Below are 14,304 nucleotides of genomic sequence, written 5' to 3' on the forward strand. Positions count from 1 at the left end.
GCCCTGGATCTTGTCCGACCAGTTTCGCTCGACCCATCGTTGCACAGTTTTGGGAGAAGGCCATAGTCCTGTAAATTGCCTGATTAACCCTTTCTCAGCAAGGGAGAGGGCTGCCATGCGAGGGATGGTCGGAGGTAGAAGAACTTCCTGTAAAACATCCAGCTTCTTTACAAACTTAGATGCTGCAGGTCTAGGTCTTTGCGGAGGGAGAGATTTAACCAGAGATGAAAATGCTCGTTGCAGCTCCGGATCCCCACCAGGCGGATCCGGAGGGTCCATGGCACGGGATCTTCAGACAGCGGTCGGCAGCGATGGCAGTCTCCAGGCGCACGCGCGCAACAGCTCTTACCTTTTCCAAAAAAGATTTCGAGTTGTTAAGTTACGATTATTACTAAGACAATGTTGGCACAATTTAAAATATTGGAATTAAATTTCAAAATATTTGTGACGCTACCAACCTTCTTGATTGTTTACCTAAACAAAACTATGATGATCTTGAAACACTTCTTTTAATGCTTTTTTAGCATAACAATAAAATTCGAAATAACTTTTAGTAATATCTTTTTACCTTCTTATATACCATATTTGGTCTTAGTGGATGATAATCATCATTATCACCATCATCATTACATACTATTGTAGGAAGTTTGCACCATTTTAGAGTTAAAGAGAAAATATTTTTTTAGGATCAAATTAAATGTTGAATATAATTTATTTTTATTTATTATTTGTACTTTTATGTAAAAAAAGAAGTTAGTTGAGGCTTACTTAATGAATAATAGATTAATATGCAAGCTATATATTAAGTATAAAGTTATTTAATGACAAATGATCACAGTAATGTGTCCAATATATACCATCATAGATCCATTTTAAGTGCAGATGTAGGGATCAAATTTCTTCAAGTGCAAACATTTTTAGAGTGAAAGATCGTATTTTTAAATGCTAAATAGAGTATATATACGAACAAATAATAATTTTAACCATAAAAAACTTTTTTTATATATATAGATATATATGAAGTTGATATTGACATAAATTAGTTAACATAAATCTTCAAATAGTTACTTTTGAAAAGTATAAGATTTAAGCATCTAATTCACACAATTTTTTTTTACTTCTAATTACTTTACAAAATATTCTTTTTTATATTTTTCTATTTAGAACATAATTTTTATTTTAAAGGGGCACAAACGGACAGACAAACTTACACATCCCCCCATATTGGGCTGTAAAATGAGCCTCTCATCTCAATTACTAATCATTTTAATGATCAAAATCAATCATGAATTAGAATAGTAACAAAGTAGTACAATTTGATTATTTTCAAATACAAGAAGAAGGAGAGAAAAATGACTAAGATATTTATTACAAATGTTTAGTTTTTATCCCTGTCATGTTTAAGGATATTATATTGAAAAGAACATATTAACATTCATCTAAAACTTAGATTCCTTACATTATTTCTATTATCATTAACATTTATATTTATGTATTAAATTTGACTCGTGAATACTAGATTGTGTAAAAAAAATCTTACCTATAAAGTTATTTAACAATATATTAATATTGTTTTTCTTACTATTATTGACCATTTTAAATTGACACTAACTACTTTTCCTAAGTTGAGTACAAATTAATTATACTAGTATAATGTTTGCACCACTTCAAAATCTATAAGAGGAAATATTTTATAATTCTAGTTGTGTTGTTCAATGATCAAAATATTTTTTTATAAATTAGAGTGCAACAAAATAGCGAATTTGATTTATATCAATTCTAATAAGGAAAATTAAGGAAAACTCACCTCAAACATTATATCAAGTGTCTAGCATTTATTCATTAAGTGTTTAAATGGTTTATATTAAATAGAATACTAATTAGGTACTCCACTGTTGTTTTAATATACCAAGTTTAGAAGATGTTTTTAGGTGCATTATTGAATTTGATTATGCATATTTGATATGGTGAGAAGTCATGTTGGTCAAATAAAGCTTTGAAAACTTAAATATTTTATGGCATTGTCATGTAATTTGTATAACACATGATTACATTGAAATATTAAATAATATAAAACTCCTTCAAAAAAAATATGAAGAGAATATTTATACAACAAATATGGAAAAGTGTGTCTGAATGTATATTAATAGATCCTTCAAAAAAAAATTACATTCATGAGTCATATTATAAACCTACTCTTAAGATATTCGCTCAAGTAGACCAAGAATGGCTTCTACACCATATTTATTTATCTTGGTCTTCTTGCAATGTTCTTTCTTTGGCATCCATGCCCACACTATGGTATCAATTGGAATAGAGTCAAGTTCTTTGTCATCAAGATTTGGTACCCAATATTGCTCTAACAATTTTCCATTATATTTCCCTGACATAGGCTTCCACCAGTCAACTTTTACATGAAGATTCTCACTTTCATTCTCCCTAAAGATATCTGAGGTGGATTTTTCCATCCAAATCATCTCGCCTGCATCCTCATTTCCTGATCTAACTAGCAACCTCTTTCCTTTCTCAACATCAATCATTGTATTGAATGTTGGCTTTGGCTTGTTGCATTTGGGTCCAACATATATTGGTTCATCTATCACATTATCAAAATCTCCATCCATAATACTTGAGATTACTTGGAGTGCATTACGATCAACATCAACAATGTGCCTTGTCTTGGGCTAGAAATCCTCAGAAGATGAATCACTTCCATCTATTATTCTATGATCATTATAGATTCCATCTAATGTATCAAGAACTTTTTCCCAATACACTACTTTATTTTTCCATTCCTCTGTAACAATTGGTGAATCCTCATTCCCAATAGTGTCTTTCCACATTTTTATGTATGATGTTATCCCTTCCTTTAGTTCTTTTAAATAGACATCATTCTATTTGGAAGCTAAGAAAGATGGCTTCCCTATGGGAATTATAGGTCGACCTTCATCATCTATATTCCATAACTCAACTGGTTCTGACCACTCAATATCTCTAATTGATTCTTTGTACCTTAGTACTAGAACATCATTGAGTATAAGAAATTGGAAGTATTGGACATTAAGATGTCCAACTAGTGCATTTTTTCCCTCCTTAATGTATCCATTAAGGAAACTTTTGAAGTCATAGACCTTGTCAATAAGTGTAGGTGGAAACACTCGATTTTCTTCAATTATGCGATATGTATCCATCATTTCAGGTAAAGAATAAATATCTTTACTTTTTAGGTTGGAAGACATTCTTTCATAGGTTCCATCTATGTCTTCATGGGTGTGCCCCACAGGCAAGAACCCAACCTCAATAGTGATGAAGACACCAAGTGCAGTTAAAAGTGATAGAAACATGAAAAGATAGTGATTCTTATTATCACTTGCTGCATTGTCCAACTGTAACAACAAATGTGGAGGAAGAGGTTTAAATCAACATTTTGACTTTTTGAACTTCCATGAGATATAAAATCATCCTTGTACCCTTGACATTTTGAGTAAATAGAGGTGTCAAGTAATGCATTTGTAAGTGGGTTTCTTGAAAATCCACTTTCATAAAGTAGATCACCATACATATCCATTTGTGGGTCTTCAATCTCCCTTAAGCACTTTGCAAGGGATGTAAAAGTAAATTGTGATCCCATATGGACAAATGGTAAGGAGAAATGACCAAAACCTCCAGCCTTATGCCCATGTGTAAGCATACCTGTCAATGACAAACCTAAATTTATTCCTACAATAGTTTTTGATTTGACACGTAGCCTTGGGATTGAAGTCTTTGTTTTGTCCATTTTATCATGGATAATGCTCAAATACTCCTTTGGAAACCACTCTGACATAATTCTATGGGCATAGTAGCAATATCTTCCACACATAACAATCTTGTTATGTTTCGTCAACCTACCTCGTGCCTTTTCTTCCAACTCTTTTGTAGTTGTTGACTTCATTTGTGCTTTCAACACAATACATTCACTGCATTTACTAAAGTTGGTGTTCTTTGAAAATGCCACATCTCGAAACTTAGTATTCCAGATCTTGCTCATTGTTGGCTGTGATATTGATGGGTGATTGAGCTTTCGAAGAGCCTCATTGATCTCTTTTAACAAAGAATTTTGTGTGTAAGTCGAAGGAAGCAGTCTTAAAGGAGCAGATGTTCCATCTTCTTCAACTTGACGTGTTTGGTTTGGTGAAAAATCTGAATTATCCATTACAATTTTGTGCAATATTTCTATGGCTGCCACTGTGTGAGCTTGTGCTTTGCATGTGTTGGTGTTACCATGAATAGCTTTGATCTGTCCATGTTGGAAATAATGCTGGTAGTTATAGAATGTGCTTTGAGGAATTTTATGTATCTTATACCATGCTTTCTTACAAATAATATTCCCATTAAATCTCATGTCCTTTACATTTCTAGCAATAGGTGGTAGGCCATGGCCCTTTGACATGACTGTGTTTGACATGAGTGAATTCAAGACAAATTCTCTAATACCATTTGTATTTATTTGTCTCATACCCCTTCTAGCACCTGCAATGGCCTTCCTATCCACATGTTGAAGACAATATTTTCTACAACATACATCTGCTGCCAAAAGTCGAATTTCTTTCTCTTCATCTATTTTTGTTTGACATTTTGCAATTTTTTTTGTAGCCATAACTCATTTAATCCTTTTATATGGCCTTGTTACATGCATATCAATTGAGTTTCTATATTTTTCATTACAAAGGTACCCATCCCATTTGTTTAAGGGATTTGTGTCCTCTATAACATCCCATATCACCATTTCTTTGGGTGGCTCCTTGAACTTTTCCTTGACCCTTAATATCACACCTTTGTTGTCGACCAACTTATTGGCCATCTAACCAAACTGTGTATAGACTTATCCCCAATTCTACATATCTCACAATTTCCATCTATCTCTTCTAGAAAAACACCAAAATCCATTTCACCTAGTGTTTCACCCTCAACAATGTCATCCTCACGGACATTAACTAGCATTCCTTTGGCAATGCACATGCTTGTTCCCATGCATTCATGTGTAAGAGAAACATTTGCACATATGAATTTAACCCTATATTGGGGAATATTTATGGCATGATCATGACAGTGAGGCTCCAAATCTGATTCTGGCCAAATTTCATAAGATTCTAATGCACCCCCAAGTGTATGCTCAAATCCTGTTGGATGTGGTAGAGGAGCATTATGTTTTAACGCCTTTTCAATTTTAACCACTATGCATCCTTTCTTTACCATCTTTCCATGCACTTTATGCCCAAGCTCTGTATTGAATATGGATCCCTCGCCCACCTTCACTCCATGTTGCAGAAGATTTACCTTGTCTCCAATAGAAAATGTAGAAGAAACATTTGTACCTATAAACGAATGTAAATAATGTTAGTATTTACTCAAAAAAAAAAACATTTATTATAGTATCAATAATATATAACACATGCTTCAATATTTTGATTTACCTATGTGGTGTCTCAAATCCACAATCTTCCATGGATGTATGTCCCCTTCATTAACATCATCATCAAAAATGTGGTTGAATGACATCAATTATCAAAATTGCAACATAACCAGCATTAACCCTTTCTCCAACATAATAAGTTCCAGACTCTGCAGATTCAACCCTTCCTAATCCATTGACTTGATCGTTAATAAGGAGATCAACATAGTCCCCTTTTGCCAAAATTATACTTTCCATTGTAGCTTGTATCAATTCTGTAACAACAATTAAATCGTAACTTGTAATTAACTGTGTAAAGTGTGACTTTATATTTTCCCAAAAACACACAACTTACGAAAAAGTAATATAGATACAAAAATAAAAATAGTATGGTAGTCATTGTATGTAATGAAACATTGTTTCCTCAAATGAAAGCTAATAATCAATATAATTCCTTCTACTACAAACATAAGCATATTGCTAGAAGCAACATTACATGGTCAAATAAATCTAGCACATGCTAGATTTCCTTCTAGCACAAACACAAACACATTACCAATAACAATATTCTAAGGCGAAGGAAATCCACCACATGCTAAATTTTCTTCTAACGTAAATAGAAGCATATTACTCACAAAAACATTTCAAAGTAAAAGAAATCTTACACATTCTAGAGTTTATTGTAGCACAAACACAATCACATTGCCAAAAATAACATTGCAGTGTAGAAGATATCTAGCATACGCTTGATTTACTTCTAGCACAAACAAAAGCACATTGCCAACAATAACATTGTAGGGCAAACAAAAGCCAACAAAATCCAACAACTTCTATCACAAACACAATCACATTTCCAATAACAACGTCGCAAGGTAAAATAAATTTAACGCATGCTAGCTTTACATGTAGCATAAATACAAGCATACTACCAATAACAACATTTCATGCCAGAAGAAATCTAGTGCATGCTATATTTCCTTCTAACACAAACAAAAGCACATTACCAAGGTGAAGGAGATCTAACACGTGTTAGATTTCCTTCTATAATAAACAACCAAATTGAAAACAACAATATTGCATAGCAAAAGAAATCTAGCACAACTTCTAGCCCAAACACAAGCACAACATTTCCAATAACATTGCCAAGGTGATGGAAATCTAACACTTGCTAGATTTCCTTTTATCATAAACAACCAAATTGACAACAACAATATTGCAAAGCAAAAGAAATCTAGCATAGTTTCTAGCCCAAACACAAGCATATTTCCAATAAAAATATTACAAGGTGAAAGAAATTTAATGCATATTAGCTTTACATGTGGCACAAATACAATCATACTACCAACAACAACATTGCATCCCAAAAGAAATCTATTGTGTGTTATGTTTATTTTTAAAACAAATCAACAAAGTGTAATGGTGATTCTCTGTTGTGAAGACCCATATGAAAAGTGGCGTAATGCTAATAAGACCAATGCAGCTACTGCCAGATACCCACTCACCTTTCCCTTTATCCTACAAAAAACTCCTAGGTGTGAAATCCTTTTTTCGTTGAGTGTTTGCTTGTAAGAGGGGAAAGTAATGAATAATTTTTCCTATTAGAATAAATTTCTTTGGGGAAAACAGGGTGGAAAACATGAAGCCTCATCTCCTTACCAAGAAAGTAAGGCTAACTAGGCTTGATTGATATCCATGCCCAATTGTTAAAATTGGCAACTAGGGCCAAAATCCATGTGGGTCATTTTTTTTTTTTTTTTTTTAACTACATGGTGAATCGATAACTGCCAGTCCTAATCTATGGGAGACCCAGGATCAATCCTCGTAGCTACCTCTATAACACCAGGAGTACATCCAACTACCTGCAAGTCGATATACTAAGATCCTATGATTTTAGCAAGAACAAGACTCTCGTGCCACCAAGGCAGGGGTGGGGAATCTGCTCCTCGAGCCGCCACCACAGCAGGTCAGTCTACTCAATGAGATTTGAACTGCAGTCTCTTGGGCTTCGCCCAAGTAGACTTACTGTCAAACCACACATCACAGTACCCATGTGGGTCATCTTATTAATGGAAGTTGATATTTTTCTTGGATCCCTCTCAAATAGAGGTGTAGGATTGATCTAAAGATCATCCGATTCCGATAAGTATTCATGGAGATATGAATTTATTTGTGTTATGGGACAATTCGTCAAGGTTAGCCAGCAACCAAATAAACCCCACTTGTGCTCAACGTTTTAGTATAAATAGAGGTGGCCTTAAATTCATTTTAACACACTTGGGATCTCTTCCTCTCCACTTGTCTTTGGGTTTTAGTAGGAAGAGAGATCCTAATGGATAACGTTGCCCTAATTGAGAGGGGATATCGTTGCCCTAATTGAGAGGGCAGAAGCCAAAACTATCGGGAACTGCCGGAACAGCCAGGAATAGCTGAAAAAGCCGGAATTTTCGGGAATAGCCGGAATTGCTGGAACTACCGGGAATAGTCGGAAGTATCGGGAACATCTAGAACTGTTGGAACACCCGGGAAGCTGAAGCAGAGAGTAGAAGCCGGAACTGCCGAAACTGTCGGGAAAAGTCAAAACTGGCTGAACTGCCGAAACTATCGGGAAAAGTCGGAACTGGCTAAACTGCTGGAATTGCCGGAATAGCCGAAAAAGCCACAAAATTTGGAACTGTCGGGAATAGCCGAAATTGCCGGAACTGTCGAGAATAGCCGGAATTGCCAGAATTGCCGGGAACTTCCAGAACTGCCGGAAAAGCCAGAACTACCGATAATAGCCAGAACTGTCAGAACTGCCGGGAATAGTTGGAACTGTCAGGAACAATGGGAAGTTGGAACTGCTAGAACAGTCGGGAAGCTGACACAGAGGGCAGAAGCCGGAACTGTCGAAACTGTTAGGAAAAGCCGGAATTGTCGGAATTCCCGGAACTGCTGGGAATAGCCGAAATTGCCGAGGGCAGAAGCTAGAATTTCCAAAACTGCTGGGAACAACCAAAATTGCTAGAACTTTCGGGAATAGCCAGAATTGCCAGAACTGTCGGGAACTGTCGAAATTACCGGAACTGTTGGAACTGTTGGGAACTGCCGAAACTGCCGGGAGCTGATACTTTTCTTGGATACCTCTCGTCGAGAGGTGTAGGATTGAACTAAAGATCATCCGATTCCGATAAGTATTCATGGAGATGTGAATTTATTTGTGTTATGGGACAATTCATCAAGGTTGGCCAGCAACCAAATAAACCCCACTTGTGCTCTACGTTTTAGTATAAATAGAGGTGGCCTTCAAGTCATTTTAACACACTTGGGATCTTTTCCTCTCTACTTTTCTTTGGGTTTTAGTAGGAGGAGAGATCCCAAGGGATAACGTTGCCCTAATCTATAGGGCAGAAGCCAGAACTACCGGGAACTACTAGAACTGCCGGGAATAGCCGGAAAAGCCGTAACTGTTGGGAATAGCTAGAATTGTCGAAACTATCGGAACTGCCTGGAATAGTCGGAACTGTTGAGAACAGTCGGAACTGTCAGAACAGCCGAGTAGCTGACGTAGAGGACAAAAGCCGAAACTGTCGGGAAAAGCCAGAACTAGCGGAACTGCCGGGAAAAGCTGGAAAAGCCGGAAAATTCGGAACTGTCGGGAATAGCCGAAATTGCCGGAACTGCTGGGAATAGCCGGAATTGCCGGGAATTGCCGAAACTTCCAGGAATAGCTGGAATTTCCGGAACTGCCAGGAATAGCCAGAAAAGCCAGAACTGTCGGGAATAGCCAGAACTGCCGGAACTGCCGTGAATAGTCTGAACTGTTGGGAACAGCCGAAACTGCCGAAATAGCTGGGAAGCTAACGCAGAGGGCAGAAGCCGGAACTGCCAGGAAAAGCTAGAAATGTCAGAACTGTCGGGAATAGCCAGAATTTCCGAAATTGCCGAGAACAACCGAAATTGCTGAAACTGCCACGAATAGCCGGAATTGTCGGAACTGCCGAGAACAGCCGAAATTGCCGAAACTGTTGGGAACAACCAGAATTTTCGAAACTGCTGGGACTGCTAAGAATAGCCGGAATTGTTGGAACTGTCAGGAACAGTCGGAACTACCAAGAACTGCTGGAACTGTCGGGAACTGCCGGAACAACCAGAGCATCTGTCTCCGAAGGAGAGCAGTATGCAAGGGACAACTAACTAACATTGGGACAATTGTATGGTACTTAGTAGCAAATACACCAAACATACAATGTTACAACTAGCATGCAAGGGATAGCTAGCATGCAACAACAAGCAAGCAAGATGCAGCCAACACATAGGTCAGTATGGAAACATGGTGCAACAATGGCACATAATGCAGTGTAGTGATGGGTACAGTCATGATTAATGAAGCATGATGAGATGCAGCGTTGTGATGATGGGTGCAGCATGGTGCAGCACGGTGAGGTGCAGCATGATGACGAAATGCGGCATAATGATAGGTGAAGGAGTCACCTTGGAGAATCAGTTGAAGCAACATGTCTTCAACTGATCTCATGTATCATCTTCTTAGAGATGATCTATGCACTTGCCTAGATAAGTCAAAATGTTGACTTTTGTTGTAAACGTACTATCTCTCTCTCTCTCTCTACTGAACTATTGGAGAACATATAAGAAGAATTGATCAAGGGTTTCCCCACATTGGGGTTTGTCGCTGGCTAGCACCACATCTTGTGTCCTCTTGTCTTGGCTTGTCTTCCGCGATTTATTTTTATGTTCTATCTATAGTTTACTTTAATGTTGATGTGATTGCTAACCTGGAAAAGATATTGAGCTAACTGTGAAAATTGAAATAAATATCTCTAAGCATAGAACATACCTAAATTAACACCGATGAACTATATTAGTGGTAAAATTTGTTGTTTGCACTATGATTGGTAATGTACCTTGAAAGACACACGTGCTATCATCTTCATAATGTTAATAGTTACACATCCATGACATCTCTTGTTCTTCCAACTTCTATGACATAATCAATGTAGTTGAAGGCTTTGAGATTTCTGGATCCAATGTTCTTAGAAGAATGTGGCAGGCTCAAAAGTTAGTGTCCAAGCAGTTACTCACCTTTATCACAAGTTGACCAACTAGTTTTCCTATTCTAGATTACTCTCAAGATCTCCTTACATGCCACAAACAAAAGAAGGTATTGTAAAGACAATCTCTCTCTGTTTCTAAAGGAAAACAATCTCTGTTTAATGAAAAAAGATATTTTTTTGTTATTTTTGGAACAGTTGCCTTGAGAACATTGCCAGAGAAATCATAATACATCAAGAGTTTATATACTCTCAAAATCTTCCAAGATCACGTAATCACAATTGAGCCTCAGCAACTATACAGTTATGAGGTAGCCTAACCCATATTCATGTAATCAGTTTTCCTTTAGATGATTATGTAATAAACAACTATATAGACAAATATGCATTCTATTGACAAGAATCTATATACCCCTATGAAGGTCTTACAAGGAAAGGAACATTTGTACCAGGAAGATCCACCTGAAGAAATCAATTCCTGTTGGCTCAACCAACAGAGGTCATTGTGCAATCTACAAGTACCAAGCAATAATCCCACATAGCAGTGTCCAGGTTTTGCTAGCATCTTATTAAAAAAAGTTTCATTTCTCCCCATGTAGGTTGACCATACCAATGTAAAGTTTCATTGTTCAAAAGTTTAGGGCCTCCTTGGTAAAACCATGCATGTCATATTCAGTGACTATGGGATACTCTGAGGTAGATTCAGTAATAAATTTTGTTCATCAATAGAGTTTTGGCATTTTCTGGCTAAGTTAAGGCACCAACACCACAACTGTTATGAATGACCTAGTCAAGTCTCAAGAGAGAGCCTCTTTTGTCTCATCTCTATATCAATCCATGAAATGGTGGAGAGCCTAACAACCTTCTCTTTTAATCACTCAAGCTAGACCAAATTGACAAGCTATATTGCTACCTAACCAAACATTTCCCATGCTTTTTCTTCCTCATAAAAAGATATCAGTATAGGGGATATCATGATGCAAAATGTACGTCTCAGCAGACTATTTTAACACCTTGTTTTAGGAGATTAACCCACTAGCCTTTGTTCTGTGGTGAATTTCCAAACCCAATAGCTCCTCCATAAGATTACTCTCGTATTGAATCTAAAACCATTTAACTATGATTAATTGGTAGCACATACAATTCGCAAGGAAGGGTCACAGTTTCAAGTTTGGACCATTTAGTAAGGTTTACAGCTTAAATGGCAGTTTCATTCTTTGAGTTAAACTATCTTTGACATATATGATATAACTGACCTCGTCTATTTTTATGTCACTACTACAACAATCCATGAAATGTGCATGCAAGGTCTAAAATCAATGCTTAACTTGGATTCCATAGAAGGTCTAAAATCAATGCTTAACTCGGATTCCATAGTAATGTTCCACATTTGAATGGACTTCCCAAAAGATTGCATTGTGTTTATATAATGCTTCATGCATCTCTAGTAAAAACTAAAGGCTAGATGCCAAATGTGTTTGTCAGATGTTGCTTATGAATGCATAGATAAGATTGGTGTATTTCATATATTCTTAAGAGAGAGCCTCCTTTGTCTCATCTCTATATCAATCCATGAAATGGTGGAGAGCCTAACAACCTTCTCTTTTAATCACTCAAGCTAGACCAAATTGACAAGCTATATTCCTACCTAACCAAACATTTTCCATGTTTTTGCTTCCCTGTAAAAAGATATCAGTCTAGGGGATATCCTGATGCAAAATGTACATCTCAGCAGACTATTTTAACACCTTGTTTTAGGAGATTAACCCACTGGCCTTTGTTCTATGGTGACTTTCCAAACCCAATAGCTCCTCCATAAGATTACTCTCATATTGAATCTAAAACCATTTAACTATCATTAATTGGTAGCACATACAATTTGCAAGGAAGGGTCACGGTTTCAGGTTTGGACCATTTAGTATGGTTTATAGCTTAAATGGCAGTTTCATTCTTTGAGTTAAACTACCTTTGACATATATGATATAACTAACGTAGTCTATTTTTATGTCACTACTACAACAATCCATGAAATGTGCATGCAAGGTCTAAAATCAATGCTTAACTTGGCTTCCATAGTAATGTTCCACATTTGAATGGACTTCCCAAAAGATTGCATTGTGTTTATATAATGCTTCATGCATATCTAGTAAAAACTAAAGGCTAGATGCCAAATGTGTTTGTCAGATGTTGCTTATGAATGCATAGATAAGATTGGTGTATTTCATATATTCTCAAGAGAGAGCCTCCTTTGTCTCATCTCTATATCAATCCATGAAATGGTGGAGAGCCTAACAACCTTCTCTTTTAATCACTCAAGCTAGACCAAATTGACAAGCTGTATTCCTACCTAACCAAACATTTTCCATGTTTTTGCTTCCTCATAAAAAGATATCAGTCTAGGGGATATCCTGATGCAAAATGTACATCTCAGCAGACTATTTTAACACCTTGTTTTAGGAGATTAACCCACTAGCCTTTGTTCTGTGGTGACTTTCCAAACCCAATAGCTCCTCCATAAGATTACTCTCGTATTGAATCTAAAACCATTTAACTATGATTAATTGGTAGCACATACAATTTGCAAGGAAGGGTCACAGTTTCAGGTTTGGACCATTTAGTCAGGTTTATAGCTTAAATGGCAGTTTCATTCTTTGAGTTAAACTATCTTTGACATATATGATATAACTGACCTAGTCTATTTTTATGTCACTACTACAACAATCCATGAAATGTGCATGCAAGGTCTAAAATCAATGCTTAACTTGGCTTCCATAGTAATGTTCCACATTTGAATGGACTTCCCAAAAGATTGCATTGTGTTTATATAATGCTTCATGCATCTCTAGTAAAAACTAAAGGCTAGATATGGGAAAACTCGCTTTAAACTTTACAAAATACATTAAGGCAATTTCTGTTTGAACTATCTGTCTATCTAGTTATATGTGTATGTCTTTATGAGAAGCAAGAAAACCTTTTGGCCAGGAGGTAGAGGGGAGATAGGAGAATGTCTATGATAACTTACAGTCTAGAAAATAGATAGCACATGTTGTTAATGATGTCAAGAAGAGTCTACCTCTTCTGCATTTGGTAGTCTCAATAAAGGAACCATGTCATCTCTCAAAGGCCTCCAAGAAAAAAATGAGAATGGCAAGGAAGTAATTCCACTACCTGGGTTTGGTATTTTGTTTCTTCCACCTTGCAGAAATTAAATGATCAGCATCGTTGTTTCATGGACTATCAATAGGGAGTAGATCAAAGAGGAAGAGGAATTCTTTAACTATTCATGCAACTACTGCATGGGCACCTAGAATTAGCTATGATAGGAATCCATAGACTGTGCCCTTACAAGCTTGGGTGAAGATGGCTCAACTTAGTTGTCAGAAGAACAATTATTTTCTCGGCCAATGAGGTAAATTGGATTCACCTTTATGATAGCATGAATACTAGTATTATTTCAGTGATTTCTGAGGCATTTCCATTCACATCTTATGATAAATAAATGTCTTTCAACTATTTGAATCACGGTACAATCACTACCTTGACTGCTTTAAAGGAAATTCACTACTCAAATGGATTTGGTTAGCCCTCCCTAAATACGATTGTGGGAAGATTTGCTTGGCATGAAATAATGTTAATTAATAATTCTTACATCTAGCCATAATCATCACAGAACATGCCAAATTGCTATTGGCATAGCATATCCAATCAAGGAAGTCGAAGCCATCAATTCTCCAAACTAGTACTGAATTGCACATAGCAGTAGTGCCATGCTGAAAACTAAATTATAACTGAAAACTACCACAAACATATTAAACGGGTCCT

The 14,304-nt window shown here is 36.4% G+C and overlaps 1 protein-coding gene across 1 annotated transcript in view; it reads right to left on the reverse strand.

Annotated features, from left to right (window-relative positions):
- Positions 1–214: 214 nt before the first annotated feature.
- Positions 215–14,304, reverse strand: part of LOC149154185 (uncharacterized) — a 33,109-nt gene continuing 19,019 nt past the window's right edge. Inside the window, exon 4 of the mRNA XM_089444071.1 lies at positions 215–349. Coding sequence (XP_089300197.1) covers positions 215–349 — 135 coding nt within the window. The remainder of the gene's footprint in view (positions 350–14,304) is intronic.

Source organism: Pinus tabuliformis, chromosome 9 (assembly GCF_031772625.1).
Source record: "Pinus tabuliformis cultivar Carrire ecotype Pingquan chromosome 9, CPIR1, whole genome shotgun sequence".
NCBI lineage: Eukaryota > Viridiplantae > Streptophyta > Pinopsida > Pinales > Pinaceae > Pinus > Pinus tabuliformis.